This window comes from Cannabis sativa, chromosome 7 (genome assembly GCF_029168945.1).
Source record: "Cannabis sativa cultivar Pink pepper isolate KNU-18-1 chromosome 7, ASM2916894v1, whole genome shotgun sequence".
Taxonomy (NCBI): Eukaryota; Viridiplantae; Streptophyta; class Magnoliopsida; order Rosales; family Cannabaceae; genus Cannabis; species Cannabis sativa.
In genome coordinates this window covers 25,718,960-25,734,898 of record NC_083607.1, presented here as the reverse complement: position 1 = coordinate 25,734,898, position 15,939 = coordinate 25,718,960, and the positions used below count along the sequence as shown (strand labels likewise).

Genomic DNA, 15,939 nt, shown 5'->3' with positions numbered 1-15,939 from the left:
TTCCACCATATAGACACATCATTAGTTATCCATTGAATTGAATAGATATTACAGCAAGTTTAACATATCTGACTCAAAGTTCAATATCAGTCCCTTCCGATGCATACTCCATGCATCCAACCCAAGCTTTACTTTAACCAATGCCCTGGAAAGGACATAGCACTTATCCAAGGTGCAAGTAAACTATGTTGTGGATTATCATATCAATTAAACCCTGTGTACTGATAAATCTAGGAATATATATAATCACACAATCTTGATTACTTTCCACTGTGCTGACGACACAATAAACAAGAACATAAATGTGATAAGGATTTGGATGAATTTATAAATCAAATAAATAAATAAATGATAACATGAACCAAATGACACAATAAGTGATGAAAAATACTTCTGTCTCTTCATTGATATTTAAAAGATAGAGATTACATTGAAATAAAGTTTTATTTAGGGCATAAAACCCAACAATATAGGCTCATGGTCCCCTCACTAGTTGAGATAATACTGCTTGCAGACTCCGTTAATTGATTTTAGTTAATCAATTATAATTCTAAAATTAGACTATGTCTTATTTATGAATTTTCACCAAGCAAGGGCTTAATTGTGAAGAAAAGAGGTTTTGGGATCAATTTGTTAATTAAGAGACTTTTTATGGTCTAATTAATAAATTACATAAATGACAATTTTATTTAGTCGTTAATTATAATTATTAAATAAATAGTTTTGGCATTTATTGGATTGAATTGAAAAATATGGTATTATTGAAAAGAAGAATAAGTGGTTGAAATAAAGTGGTAAAATTGTAACTAGAAAGTGGCTCACTTTAAGTGTACGGCCATATAGTATTTTTGCCCAATATTTTATTCTTTTTTAATCCATATAATTCAACCCTAAGCCCTAGTTGAAACACTACAAAAGGAACATGATGCTCTCATCTCATCCACTTGAAACTTTTGTCATCTTGACTATTCAACCAAACCTAGATGAGAGAGTTCCTTCTATAGAGATTTCACCTCCTTCATTGTTCTTCACCATATTCGAAAGCCTTAGTGATCTCCTTCATTGTTTTTCACCATATTCGAAAGCCTTAGTGATGAGTGACGTGCCCACACGTAGCAAGTCAAGTACTCAGTCATAGTGAGTAAGACGACGGTGGTAACCGAACCCGAAGGAGAGAAAGAGATCCAGGTTCAGATCTTGATAATGCTCTGCTACAGAAAGGAATCGAGGGCTAGAGATCTTGAACAGAAGGAGTCATTATATTCCGCTGCAACCAATGTAAGGTTTTCTTAAACCCTTATGTGTTTATTTCATTGTTTTAGAGAATTCATATGTAGGATGTTAATCAACATACTTATTAGTAAATCTAGATCCTAGTAAAATATTCCCAACAATAAAGTGGCAAAATTGCAACTAGAAATTGGTCATTTAAAGTGTACGACCCTATAAGTTAATTTTGCCCAATATTTTATTCTTTTTTGATCCATATAATTCAGCCCTCAATCCTAGTTGAAACACTATAAAAAGAACATGATACTCTCACTCATCCACTTGATGCCTTCAACCAAATCAAACCTAGTTTTCTATGTCAGACAACTAGTAGATGAGAGAGTTCCTTCCTTAGTGATTTCACCTCCTTCATTGTTCTTTACATTCGAACCTATAGTGAATGAGTTCCATGCCTACACATAGCAAGTCAAGTACTCAATCATAGTGAGTAAGACGGTGGTAACCAAACCCAGAGGAGAGAAAGAGATCCAGGTTCAGATCTTGATAATGCTCTGGCTACAGAAAGGAATCAAGGGCTAGAGATCTTAAACGGAGTGAGTCATTATATTCTGCTGCAACTAATGTAAGGTATCTTAACCCTTATGTGTTTATTTCATTGTTTTAAAGAGTTCATATTTAGGATGTTAATTCAACATACTTGTTAGTAAATCTAGATCATGGTAAAATATTCTCAACATTGTGGTCATGCCCACTTTATATAGGAGTATGGTTTTATATTTTCATCTTTAAAAAACAAAAAAGATAATAAAATATCCCTATAAAGTAAGGCGGTTACATTATGTTGTTGAATCCCTAAAAATCGTGGGTGGTTAAGTTGTCTCGAGTTTGTAGGAGCTGTTGGAGATCTTTTAGACCCATACAACGAACTACAACGCATTTAGGTTGTCAGAGTGCAGGCTGTAAGCTGCCCGGCCTTCTACAGATTGTAAGTTGTCTAGCCTTCTGCATGTTGTAAGGTATCCGACCTTCTGCAGGTTGTAAGCTGTCCGGCCTTCTACAGGTCATAAGCTGTACGACCTTTTACATTGGTCATCCTACCATGATCTTGTCAATACTTGTGTATCTATGTCTTTGCTCTTAACTTAGAAGCTGTATGGAATGTACATGTCTGGTTGTAATGGTTTCTCCCACGTGTCTGCTGGTTTTGGCCACGTAGAGGTGACACGCCAAGTGAAAAAAAAAATGGCATAAAATTTTTTAATTTATGTTTTAATTTTGAAATTTTCACAATATTTTATTTATTAATAATAGCTCAACAAATATATAGAATAAAATTAATAAATAATTAAAAAAATATATATCTAAATTGCATGAAAACAAATATTTAAAATCTCTGCACAAAGAGCAGCAGTTGTGTTGCCTAATTAAAAATATAAGAAACATCAAAATTTTATGTGGCAAAAATGTGTTAAAACATTATCACTCTACAAATTGTAAAATGAGAAATTGAGAATATTTACCTACATAGTACTATATTTTTTTTTTTTTTTGGTCATTTATTATAATTTCTCTAATCAAAACTACACACCAAATTAAGAGAACAGGAGTTCCCTTCCAAAAATACAGGAAGACTTGCTATAAAACTAAGACTAGTGGCCGATGAATTATGTATGAAGAACTGCATTGCTGTATCATGCTCAATTAGTATATAGTGTTCAGGATTATAATAAATTAATGAAAAAATATAACAAAAAAATAAAAAAATAATCCTAATCAATATTTGTAATATATAATTTAATAAAATTATTTAGAAATGAAATACAGTAAAATCTCTATTTAAGAATACTCTATTCAAGAATAACCTCTAATTTATTATAAAAAAAATTAAGTTCCAATTTGGGCCAGTTATAAAGAAGAATAACCTCTAAATTGTAATTAGTTATACATTTTCTAAGTCGTGTTAACAAAGTATACCTCTATATAAGAATAATTACACCTCAATAAAATATATATATTTTTTATACATTTATTTATGTAGAATTAATAATTTTATTCCAAATTGTAATACACATATAAATATTATATTTACTCTAAAATAATTCTATTATAATGTAGTATTAAAAATTATTTATTGTTGGTGTTTTGAATTTTTTTTTTTCTAGTATAACTCTATTTAGTTATAACCTCTCAATTAGAATACAATTTACTTGATCCCAAGTGTATTCTTGAATAGAGATTCTACTGTAATAATAATTTATCTTGTTGTTTACTTTATCAAAAAACGTAATCAAAATATTAAAATTAACTAAATTATCTTTTATAATTAAACTGTAATATATGTTAATTATTTTATTACTGTAATATATGTTAATTATTTTATAAGACATATTTTAATATTTTAAAAGATAAAATTATGAATGTATATTTAATATTAAAAAATAAAATATAAATAAATAAAAGTCCTTACCTAATAGCATTCCTTTGGGAAAAATATTTTCCTTCTTTTATCCCATATTTAACAAAGTTCCCTCTTTAATAAAGTAAGTAAACGTAAGGAAATCTACCTTGCCATTATAAAAATATATTTAAGAAAAATAATTGCAATGAGATACAATATTATCCCTAAACATAATTTACAAAGAAACTATTTATTCATATACACATAAGATAGACGGCCTTAATCAACTTCGTGAGCATACATCAAATTGAAAGCATTTTGATTGTTCGAGCTACAGCAAACGTGTCTAAAGTAAAATTTACATGTCACTCCAGCTATCGTCGTCATCTTCACCATCATCACTCCCAACAGCCTGGAAATTTATCACTCGTCAATTTAAGTGGGTAAAAAAAGAAGTAGAAATGGAAAAACAAGGAAAAGAGGATATGTGAAACCTGGCGAATTGCATTTGCTTTCTCCAAAATTGCAGTGACTTTGTTATTTGCAGCAGGTGCGGGTGCAGGTGTTGTAGTAGTTGGCTTTGCTGTCACGGTGCGTCTCAGATTGAATGACTGAAACCACATAAACAGTAATATGAGTACAATTCAGCTAAGTTGAACTCTACATCATCTACAGAATCCTTAGTCTCTAGTTAATTTATTGATTTATTGACTAGGTTAATTGTAATGTTCGATACAAAAATTTATTTTGCAAGATCTCATAACATAAACATCTTATTTATCATGGGATGATTATTAGAAAAGAAGAGCAATCTTCTTTCTGATAACAAGGTAGTTTGAAAGTTACATAAACACAAAAATGAATGCTAGCAGAGATTATTGATCCAGAAAACTTGTTTCAATTATCTTTTAAAAGTGTGCAACATCTAGTATGAGACAAAGCAAAATGAGAAAACATAAAAAAGAGCAACTGTGTTTATCGTATACACTCAATTTAAAGAAATCTGAAGGCTCTGTTTCTTTTTTCTTTGTTCATGTTATCTGCAGTCTCATGTCATTAATTTGAAATAAAATTACAGCCAAAATATGTAACTAAGTCCTGTTTAAATATCTTAGGGATTTTGGAAAATAAAAATCACAATGAGAATCCTGAAAATATTACTCACCTTTGTTCTGATTTGTTGTAAGAAGTCCTCCCTTTCATCGACTCCATTGCTATTTGGGGCTTGCTTAATTTCTTTCTGGCTGTTTAACTTCTGCTGGTCCTGCCGAACAGAATTATTCCATAGTTGGAAAGTTTCACTTTAGAATTCCAGTTATCCAATTTTTATAGCTATTTTTTTATTAAAAAAAAAAGAAAAGAAAGAAAGAAAGAAAAAAAAAAAGAGTTCGACAACCATGATACCTTAGTTTTTGGTTTGACAGTGAGTTGTTCATAATTCTGTTGGCCTGATGGAACTTCTTCTGGTTGCGGGGAAGTCACAGAAGGCAACAATTTTGCACCCAATTCATTTTTAAAATCCTCAGATGTAATGCTTGTTCTGTCTTCTGCCCCATCCATGTGAGGTTTCGAAACCCGCCATTGTGCAGGAGGAAGAGGTGGAGGCATTGGGGAAGGATCGGCATGACATCTTGAATCAAGGAGAAACTTCGGATCAGAATCATTTTTTGTTTCTTGTTCCATACAAGATTTCTCATCATTAAAACTTGGAAGATCAAGTATAGGGTCACAGAGAGAGAGTTCCAACCCATTGCCAGAGTTTGAACGTTTAAATCCACCATCATAGCAGATTTCACCATTGGTTATTTCATCAAAATCAAGAGAACCTGAAATATGCTCCACTGATGATATTCCATGTAAGGCATAATATACACCATGATCTTCTTCCTTGCCTTCCATAGTTTCCCCACATTCCCACTGTTCTGAGTGATGGCTAAGACAATCATCTGACATGCATGGAGAAGATCTACAAAATGTGTCATCATCCGAATCAGAACTATAGTTGTGCGGAGGAATAGCAGTCTTTGGGATCAATTGAAATGACGGAAACATTTCCCCCATGCTTTCATGGCTTTGTGTTCCATCAGAAAATTTAAGTTTTAGCGTAGAAGTCTCGAAGCTATCTATAGGATGGAAAGATATTTTCATATGTTCAAGTGGTGGAGAAGAAGAGGGTGAATTGGCAGCAGAACCACATTGAAAATGATCTTTGAGGGCTATTTCTGGAACTCTTTGATGCGCTGCTATATGGTGCTCATTCCTCTGTTCCACAATGCTATCATTCATTGAACTAACGAATTCAAACTTTTCATCTTTCACATCAGACACTTTTCTGCTAAAACCATTGGAAAGTAACCGACGGCTAAGTCCAAAAACCAGAGATGAATTTTCATCATGCTCTTCACTGGTTTCAGTAAAAGAGGTTTTGGTATTTGGAGCAACTGGAAGTACATTACCAGTTCCAAACACACTGGACTCTTTTGAATTATCAGTATGATTTCCATTATGCATATGAGAATCATCAGAATTTCCATATGTAGAGTCTGAACAAGCAGTTGAAGATCCCTGAGATGTTTTCTTAGCAACGGTACCATCACCTTCATCATTGGAGCACGCTGTGGAGCATTTTGTATTTGTTCTAGAATCCTTTTCATTATCACCAATGTTCATGGAAGATATATTCAAATTGCCTCCATGCATCTCATCCTTAAGCTCATGAGCATGTTTTAATTGACCAACTGTATCTGTTTTACTGCCATTCACAGAATCCTGAGTTACAGTACTTGACATGGAAAAATCAGGAGGCTTAGATGGTTCAAGTCCTAACAAGCCACCATTAGTCCAGAACCTCATTGAATGATTTCTGGGTAGGACCTGAGATTCTTCAGAATCACAGACTACACTCATAGTCTTCTTTTCCAGTGGATCCTGCACATCTGCAGTCTTGGTTACAGAGGATGATGGGTTAGAAATAATTGATTCTAATTTTGAACCAGCATAAATATCACCACTTCTAGTAACAACAACATCATGATCTGTAGATGATTCAGTAGTTTTCTGAGAAATTTGGACATCATGACTGTCTAATGGAAATGAATTGGGAAGATCACAGGGCTCTTGTTTGTTTGGGGAAATGTCAGGTGTACACAGCTGTTCATGCACACAACTCTCTAAAGAGACTGAGTCGCGGAGATCTGTCGCCACTTCTTTGTTAGTGGAAGTGACGGATACATTGTCAAATGTAGATGTTGGAGGATCACCATGATGATCTGACCAATGCATAATCAGTTCATCTTCATGGATTCTGTCTTCCCCTTCATTGTTGAAAATGGTGGGAAATTGTTCTACCTCCCTTTTGGTCTGATAATCAAGATCATTTTCAGATTCTGATTCAATGGTGTTAAGGGCATCCATGAAATTGTCAGTTTCGCTTTCATTTTCATCAATCTCATTCGAGATGGAGACAGATTCATGTATATTATCGCCACCAAGCATTCCCATTTGGCTGACTGATCTTTCTTGTATGTTTATTTCATCTAGAATTTTCATTTGATCAACAGATCTTTCATGTATGTTTTCTTCACCAAAAATTCTTCCATGGATGTTTTGTTCACCAAGCATTTCTGATTGATCAACAGTTCTGTGGATGATTTTGTCACCGTGCATTTCCATTTGATCAACAGTTCTTCCATGGATGTTTTGCTCACCAAGCATAACTGACTGATTAACCGTTCTATTGTGGATATTTTCGTCAGCAAGCATTTCCATTTCATCAACAGTTCTTTCGTGGATGATTTTCTTGCCAAGCATTTCCATTTGATCTGAAATTTGTTCATGTGTGCTTTTGTCACCAAACATTTCCATTTGATCAACAACTGTAATGTTCCGAGCTTCACATGCATTTGCATCTATAGTAGGTGAATTCTCATGCAGATGTAGTGTTTCATCCAAATTACTCTCTTGACTCTGACGATCCATAATCTCTGCCTTCTCATCCCAGGTAACACATGATGAACCAGAAGTAATTGGTTCCTGTAATGAACTTTGGGAAACGTGAACATCCATGAAGCCAATATGTTCATCAGCATAGGCAGAATTACGAGTATCACTATGCTGAGTCACTCTAAATGGGGGTGAATCCTTGAATTCTTGTTCTCCAGCTTGCACCGATGAACTTGGATGGAAAACACATTCGATATATCCAGAGTCAGCTCTAGAATCAAAAGAATTTAAATGGTTTCCCTTATCATATTTTAGTGTCGTGTCCACTTTAGAAGTGGCTTGGGAGGGAGAGCTTCGCCCATTAACAGGAGGAATAAATCGCATGCTGCATGGTCAGAAACCAAAGATCAATAACGGACATAAAATAATCCCGGGATTAATTAAAGTTTGAGAAAAAAAATTTCAGTACCTCAAAAATTTAAAAATGTGTCAATGATGGTTATGGACTAATTATCCCATGCACCGAACATATTAATGTTCAATTACTAATTAAGTGATTTTAAATTGTCCAATTTCATTGAATAATTATCCCATGCACCAAACATGCCCTATATGTTCAGCTACAAAAATTTGAAGCCAAAAAATAACTGTTGTGCCATAGGTTCTTCTCAGCAATGTATCTTAATTTCTTACCTGTTATTACGAGAATTGGACACTGAGGCACCACGCGATACATCTCCCTTCTGCTTTGATGATCGTTTTTTCTGTCAATTTAAATATTTAAATGAGAAACAACTACACTCTCGTCTAATAATTAAGCACATTAGATCAAGTTATTTCTTACAAGACTAAGTGAAGCATTATGTTATAAGACTAAGTGAACCAGTGCCTCATGTTATCACGTACAGAGAAAAATAATCTACAAAACTACACATATTGGAAGAAAAAACAAAATTGTATTTGTTCAAACGGAAATCAATATCCAATCTCTTTAGTTTGGTTAATAATTTAAAGGAGAATCTTCTTTCAAGCCTTACAAACCAAATTTGAATTCTCTGATGTTTCCTTGCATAATGGTATTTTTATTCAATTATTCATATAAGAACTTCCCCATGGAAAGGGGAATAATAAAAAGTAACTATAACGAGAGCTCACTAATAATGTATCCTTTTTACAAGCTTGGAATTCCCCTAGTAAGTTCTTCAATTAAGTGCAGAAATTAAGAAGGAATGGCGGAAATTAGTTAACATTTGGCTGGAGCTAATAAAATGGAATGGAATGGAAAGGAAACAATTTGCTTTTCATTCCTTTGTTTGGATGTATATTAAAATATTGAAATTTCATTCTAATGGAATGACCTTTCCACTATTTTGACTATTCCATTTTGAAAGAGAAGGAAAGAGCATTCCAATGCATGATGGGAAAAAATTTAATAATTTTTTTATCAATTTTTTATATGCATTTTAAATTTTATTCCACTCCTATTCCTATTCCCATTCACATTCTTATTCCTATGTTTTCATTCTTCCCAACCAAATGCCACCTTAGCTTTTGAAAAAGATATTGTGTGGCTGAATTCAAAATGCAAGTGGGCAAAGGAAGGTGATGCCAACTCAAGATTCTTTCATAACTTAGTGAACACATGGCAAGAAATACAATTTCAAGAATTGAAAGAGAAGATGGGTCAATCCTTGATAGAGAAGAAGATATAGCTGGGAGCTGATAGCATTTTTTACCAAATTATACACTTCCAAGAGGAGACAAGGCACGGGAGTGGAAGGAATTGAGTGGAAAAAGGTTCCAGGGTTTTTAGCAAGGCACATTGAAAGACCTTTTGAAGAAGAAGAGGTCAAATGGACTGCCTTCGAGTGTGAAGGTAGCAAAGCCCAAGTCCGAATAGTTACAGCATGGCATCTTTCAAGTGAATTGGGAAGTAGTTAAAAGAGGACCTCATGGAAGTGTTTTAAAATTAAGTAGGAGATATACTCACTTAGTACCCTGACTTTGCACGAAAAACACTATTGATACCTTGTGTTTTCAATACAACTTATTTGGTATCTTATATTTTGAAATTGTACATATTTAGTACCCTAAAGTAAAATATAGTTAATATACTTTTATTGATTTGACCAAACAGTTCTTAGTTATATGTAATCAAATAATTAAATTTGAATTCAGAATTTATAAAATTAAAGACAATTTGATTATATTGATAAAATTTTATCAAAAAAATTTTGAGTTTAGGGTACCAAATATGTATGATTTTAAAACACAAGATACCAAATAAGTATTATTGAAAATACAAAGTACCAAACCTGTATTTAGGTAAAGCATAAGGTACCAAATGTGTATACACCCAATCAAGTAAGACTTTCAATTGAATTTTTTTTAATATAGTAGGGTTTGTTTTGTAGGTTGGAGTAACCATTTTGTTTTGAAATAAGGCCTTTGAAAGTGATGATAGAATTCCAGGGAGTATCAACGAAACTTTCATTTGCCTTGTCCTTTCAATACAACTTATTTGGTACCTTATATTTTGAAATTGTACATATTTAGTACCCTAAAGTAAAATATAGTTAATATACTTTTATTGATTTGACCAAACAGTTCTTAGTTATATGTAATCAAATAATTAAATTTGAATTCAGAATTTATAAAATTAAAGACAATTTGATTATATTGATAAAATTTTATCAAAAAAATTTTGAGTTTAGGGTACCAAATATGTATGATTTTAAAACACAAGATACCAAATAAGTATTATTGAAAATACAAAGTACCAAACCTGTATTTAGGTAAAGCATAAGGTACCAAATGTGTATACACCCAATCAAGTAAGACTTTCAATTGAATTTTTTTTAATATAGTAGGGTTTGTTTTGTAGGTTGGAGTAACCATTTTGTTTTGAAATAAGGCCTTTGAAAGTGATGATAGAATTCCAGGGAGTATCAACGAAACTTTCATTTGCCTTGTCCCTAAGAAACTCAATAGTTGCATGGTAAAAGATCTTAGGCCGATCAGCCTCATAACTAGTGTGTACAAGATCATTGCTAAAGTACTCGCTACCAAGCTAAGAAGGGTTTTGGAGGATACAATATCAAGTACTCAAGCGGCATTAGTTGAAGGAAGGCAAATCTTGGACTCAATTTGGCTGCAAATGATATGGTTGAAGACTATAGAAGCAGAGAAAAGAGGGGACTGGTTTTTAAAATTGACTTCGAAAAAGCATATGATCGGATAGATTGAGAATTCTTGGACCTGGTTATGACTACAAAAGGATTTGAAGAAATTTGGAAGAAATGGATTAGAGGGTCCATTTCGAACACATCATTCTCTACATTCATTGAATGGTCAACCGAGAGGAAACTTCAAAGAATCAAGGGGACTTAGACAAGGTGATCCTCTTTCGCCCTTCCTATTCACTCTGGTGGTGGATGTGCTTGGGAGGATGGTGGACAAAACAATGGCATCAGGTACAATTTCTAGTTTCTTGGTGGGAAAAGAAAAAGTCCAAGTTAGCCACCTACAGTTAGTGGATTATACATTATTATTTGTAAATGATGAGAATTCTCTTAAAAAATTGTTAAAGGTAGTTAAGGCTTTTTGTGCTATATTAGGAATGAAGATGCAAAAGTCAACTGCTTAGGATATGTAGGAATGAGTTGTTAGTGTTACATGAGCAACTTCCATTGGGTGTGAAGTGGGGAGTTGGCCTTTGAAATATCTTAGTATGTCATTGGGAAGATCCCCTAGGAATGGGGAATTTTGGGAACCAGTGTTAGACAAGTATGCAAAGAGGCTTGGTGGATAGAAATGCTCTTTCTTGTCAAGAGGGGTAAGGCTCACACTTATCCAAACAGTTCTCTTTTCCCTTCCAACATATTACCTTTCTCTGTTTTACCAAACTGTTAGAATATTAGCTGTAAAAATTACAGTAACTTGTAATTTAATAGTTTCTCATTTAGTCTTTTAGCTTTGTATATAAATATATACTATTCTATGGAATACAACATACAATTTGATTCACCATTCTCTACATGGTATCAGAGCCATACTTAGAATTGTGATTCGAAATGCAAAATTCGAAATTCACAAATTTCCCGACATGTACACCCACAAATTTCATGATTTGAAATGATACTGAAAGCATCTCATCCTTTAAGTCTTTCATTCATACTGAGTTTCACACGAAAGATTTAGGGATGCTCAAGTATTTATTAGGTGTTGAAGTTACTCGGAGTAAACAAAGTATTTTTCTGTCTCAAAAGAAGTATGTACTTGATTTGTTAACTGAGACAGGAAAATTGAGAGCAAAACCTTATAATGCTCCAATGAATCTAGCAGTGCATCTTACTCGTGATGGGGAATCGTGATGATCCTGAGAAATATCGCAGATTGGTTGGAAAATTATATTATCTAACTGTGACTCGTCCAGATATTGCATTCCTAGTTAGTATCGTTAGTCAGTTTATGTCTTCTCCAACAATTCATCATTAGGCAGCATTAGAGCAAATTTTATGTTACTTGAAAGGAACACCAAGACGAGGTATAGTTTTCAAGGATCATAGACATACCCAGATTGAGTATTTCTCTAATGCAGATTGGGCAGGCTTCAAGGTAGATAGACGATCCACTTCAGGATATTGTGTAATTGTTGGGGGGAATCTGATCTCTTGGAAAAGTAAGAATCAAAATGTTGTGTCTAATCCAGTGTTGAATCAGGATATAGAGCTATGGCACAATATGTGCGTGAGGTAAATGTATATCAGCTTTTGACTGAATTCGGGTTTAAGATTTCTACTCCAGCAAAATTGTGGTGTGATAATCAAGTTGCTCTTCATATTGCCTCAAATCTCGTGTTCCACGAGCGAACTAAGCGCATTAAAATTGATTGTCATTTTGTTCGTGAGAAAATTCAACAAGGCCTGATCTTCACAGGATATGTGAAGATCGGAGAACAATTAGGAGATATTTTTACAAAGACTTTGAATGAAGTGACGGTTGATTATCTTTGTAACAAAGTAGGCATGATTAACATTTATGCTCCAACTTGAGGGGGAGTATTAGAATATTAACCGTATATTAGTTGTAAAAAATCAGGGTGATTTGTATTTAGTAGTTTCTTATTTGTATTTAGTAGTTTCCTATTTACTCCCCTAGTTTTGTATATAAATATATACTATTTTATGGAATACAACACACATTTTATTCACCATTTTCTACATCTTTGTTTACCATAGTCCTCCTCCGCCACAAGCAAGGTTTTTTAATAAATTAGAGTGGGGGTCAATCTAAGACAAGTGGGCCCTTTCTCTTTTTCAAAAAAATAAAAAAAAATAAAGCGCAAAGAGACATACCTTGCTTCGTCGAGCCTTCCTATCTCTTTGATATTTCTCCGCATTTACATCATCAAACACAGCTGATGCTCTCTTAAAGAAGGTTGGGTCTGAATATCTCTTTAAGCAAGATCCAGGTCCACCAGTATCAAATCTGAAAATTCCACCATGTGTAAGGAAGTCTACACTTCACCACTTTTGATAACTTTCTTTCAAGTAAACAACAAAGAACATAATTCTAGAGGGTACATAAAATAAAAGGTATAATTTACTTGTCAAGCAAGTGCACACGAGGAGGACCACGACATTCTTCGTATGAATCCATAATAAAATGGGGCAAGTCATTGTTAATGAAATGGTGTCTTTCATTGTGTACACGGGGATGCCACTCTGAACCTGTACAGCAACTTTCATTAAAAACTTTAACTGTCTGGAAGATCAACACAGTACAATGGAATCTTCTAAACACAGTAATCTTTGATAAATGAGAAAAAAGCAGAAAAAAAAACTCTAATTTTCTCTTTAAAATGGGGATTAGGAAACTAGAACACTTGCTATATAAAAGCGCATGAGGAAAACAAATTAAAAGAAAAGGACAAATACTTAATAATAATTGAAAACTAGTCAAACTATATATGTCAGCACCTTCTTGCCATCAATAGAAGCAACTCGGTATTTTCAATACAAAATATGATACATTTTCTTTGACACAAGATTAACTAGGTTACATTACGCATTAGAGCAACAAAGTCAAAATGAAGTTGCAACAGCTCCTAAGCCGACATGAACAATATCGAATGGATACTAAAGATATGAAAAATTACATTAAGTTGTACATGCCTAGATTAGCAGTTCCCCACTTTTCATGGAAAAAATATTTAACTTCAACATGTGGCGCACAAACTTACAATACTTGTACATACTATACATTAAGATTTTTATCTTATAACAATAAGTCTTTACAAGAAGCAAGTGCACAAAATTGTCGATCCACAAGCAAAAGATATACAAGCATAAACTTAATATAGTTTCTATTTCTGATAATATGCATGTGATATAGAGAAAGACATCAGACTATAGCAAAGATAGAAAAGACATACCAGCTGTATAAGCAAAATGTATGTGGCTCGTTTGTGCCAGCACAACCTTTTCAAGGGGAGGAAGAGCAGCTTCAATGTGCTGTACCCGTACCATTAATTTATGGCTTCTGGAAGCTGTAGCCATTACCTGCTCCTGCAATCCATGAAACACCTCTCCTGCAAACCTACAAATTGGATATACAGCATACTGCATAAATAACAATTTCCGTCTTAACTGTCATATCTCACCAAACAACCAAAGACAAACACCTCGTCGTCAATTAGAAAAATTAAAGAAAGCAAAGCCCTATTTCTTACGGTTTCATAGTAAATACATCGCACAGAACCTGGATTCCAAGAGATTATACATGTATACGTTTATGTTTTCTTAGTAAGACCTGCTTGGTAAGCGGTTACCATCATGGTAGGCTATGGCTAAGCTTGCAACCACTGGTTCCAAACTTCCATGGTCACTGGAAATAGAAAGTGGCGAAATTTGCAGTAAAACTATCTAAACTATTAATCTTAAGGATGTTTCGATTTGAAGTCCAAAACTTTTAACTGCAAATCGACGCGATTAGAACATTCATACCAAGATTCACTTTGACTTCAAAATTTCCAAACTCCAATACTAATCGAAGAGATTCAACAAATTTCTCTTGGACTCCATAACCAAATAATCTTAATCTTGTCCGAGCAAACACCCCTTTTTCAAATTTTATACTAAAATTAGGAAATAAAAATACAAAATAAACGCAAATTTCATTGGCAATTAACATTGAAGAGCAGCCAAAACTTACTCGGCGAGATCGCCCAATTGCCTCAAGATCCCCACCAAACCAGCGACGGCAGCACCATCAAGCACAGCTTTAGGGTCCTCTTTGTTGACTCGCGAGTGAAGCTCAGCGTTCCCCAGTCCGAACTCGTTCCGAACCTGAAACCTCACCAGAGGCATCTTTCTATCTCGAGGATTTAGCTGATACTACCTCTGTAGAAGTGAAGGTCAAAGGGAAAAAGAAATACGAGCAAAATAGGAAGGAAATAAATAAATAATGAATGAATGAATGAGAACAATAAATGGAAGGAATGAATAAAGAAATAGAAGTGATGTTGGGGTAGAGAGATAAAAGCCCTTGTTTTTGTTAGAGAAAGGAAGAGAAGAGTAGGTGGGGAGATTAGAGCAGCTTAACTGCCGCGAAAAGAGTGTGTCTGAGAGAGACAGAGAGAGTTTGAGAGGACATTGCCAACTCTGCAAGCCATTCCTCTATGGAAAGAAATCATTGTTCGTATTTTAGTACTGTCCTTTTTTCTATGATTATTTATTTTGCAAGGGAGTATGATGAAACTACATAAATGACCTCAAATCAAATCTTGGAATGTAATTACTCGGAGCCTTTTAGTTCCTGTGATTTGGTGTGGTGTGGTTCCGAGGCTGGCAGCCGTGAGTAATTTCTCTTGGACTCCATTACTTTTGTGAATTTTGTCTGTTTTTTTAGGGGTTACAATTTGAAAATTATTATAATGAAAATATAGATTTCTTTTAAATGAAATTAAAAAGAATCGGTTAAAAAAATAGAATGGCAGCCGAATTGTTTTTATTCATTTAAAAAAAGAATAATTTCCTGGATCGACTATAGAATTATGTGATGGAAAATAATGAATGATATTTCAGCCAAAAAAATATATATAATAAATTATTAATATCTATCTATCTATAAAATAACATTACTTTTATTACTTTTTATTAGGTTTTTTATTAGTCTTAAGTATTAAGGTAGTATATATTTGGTTTGTTGTAATGGCCTTTGTAATGGAATGAAAGTGACCCTTATTATGTTTGGTTTGTTATTTTGGGTATGTGATGCTTTTTCAATGTAATGAGAATTACATTACACGGATTACAGTATGAAGTGTTCAAAATAATTTAATGTCAGTTATGTTAGTTAGGTTGGTT

General features: G+C 33.6%; 1 protein-coding gene across 2 annotated transcripts; it reads right to left on the bottom strand.

Moving 5' to 3' along the window:
* Positions 1 to 3,795: 3,795 nt before the first annotated feature.
* On the bottom strand, positions 3,796 to 15,468 carry LOC115698205 (protein SCAR3). Of its 2 annotated transcripts, XM_030625398.2 has the most exons (9): positions 14,786 to 15,468; positions 14,007 to 14,170; positions 13,179 to 13,302; positions 12,928 to 13,060; positions 8,264 to 8,334; positions 5,033 to 7,955; positions 4,794 to 4,892; positions 4,123 to 4,239; positions 3,796 to 4,040 (listed from the first exon to the last, which is right to left on the bottom strand). In XM_030625398.2, the coding sequence occupies exons 1-9, from the start codon at positions 14,938 to 14,940 to the stop codon at positions 3,987 to 3,989; spliced, it is 3,840 nt and encodes a 1,279-aa protein (XP_030481258.1). In that variant the 5' UTR covers positions 14,941 to 15,468; the 3' UTR covers positions 3,796 to 3,986. The 2 variants fall into 2 exon arrangements, with proteins under 2 accessions (XP_030481258.1, XP_060974763.1); XM_061118780.1 differs by having other exon boundaries at positions 3,796 to 4,239; positions 14,786 to 15,428.
* Positions 15,469 to 15,939: the final 471 nt, after the last annotated feature.

Coding starts and splice junctions, on each gene's coding strand:
- LOC115698205 (XM_061118780.1), bottom strand. CDS start 14,940: ATGCCTCTGGTGAGGTTTCAGGTTCGGAACGAGTTCGGACTGGGGAAC. Junction 13,061..13,178: donor CGTGTGCACTTGCTTGACAA/GTAAATTATACC, acceptor TGGAATTTTCAG/ATTTGATACTGGTGGACCTG. Junction 7,956..8,263: donor TCCAATTCTCGTAATAACAG/GTAAGAAATTAA, acceptor CTGACCATGCAG/CATGCGATTTATTCCTCCTG.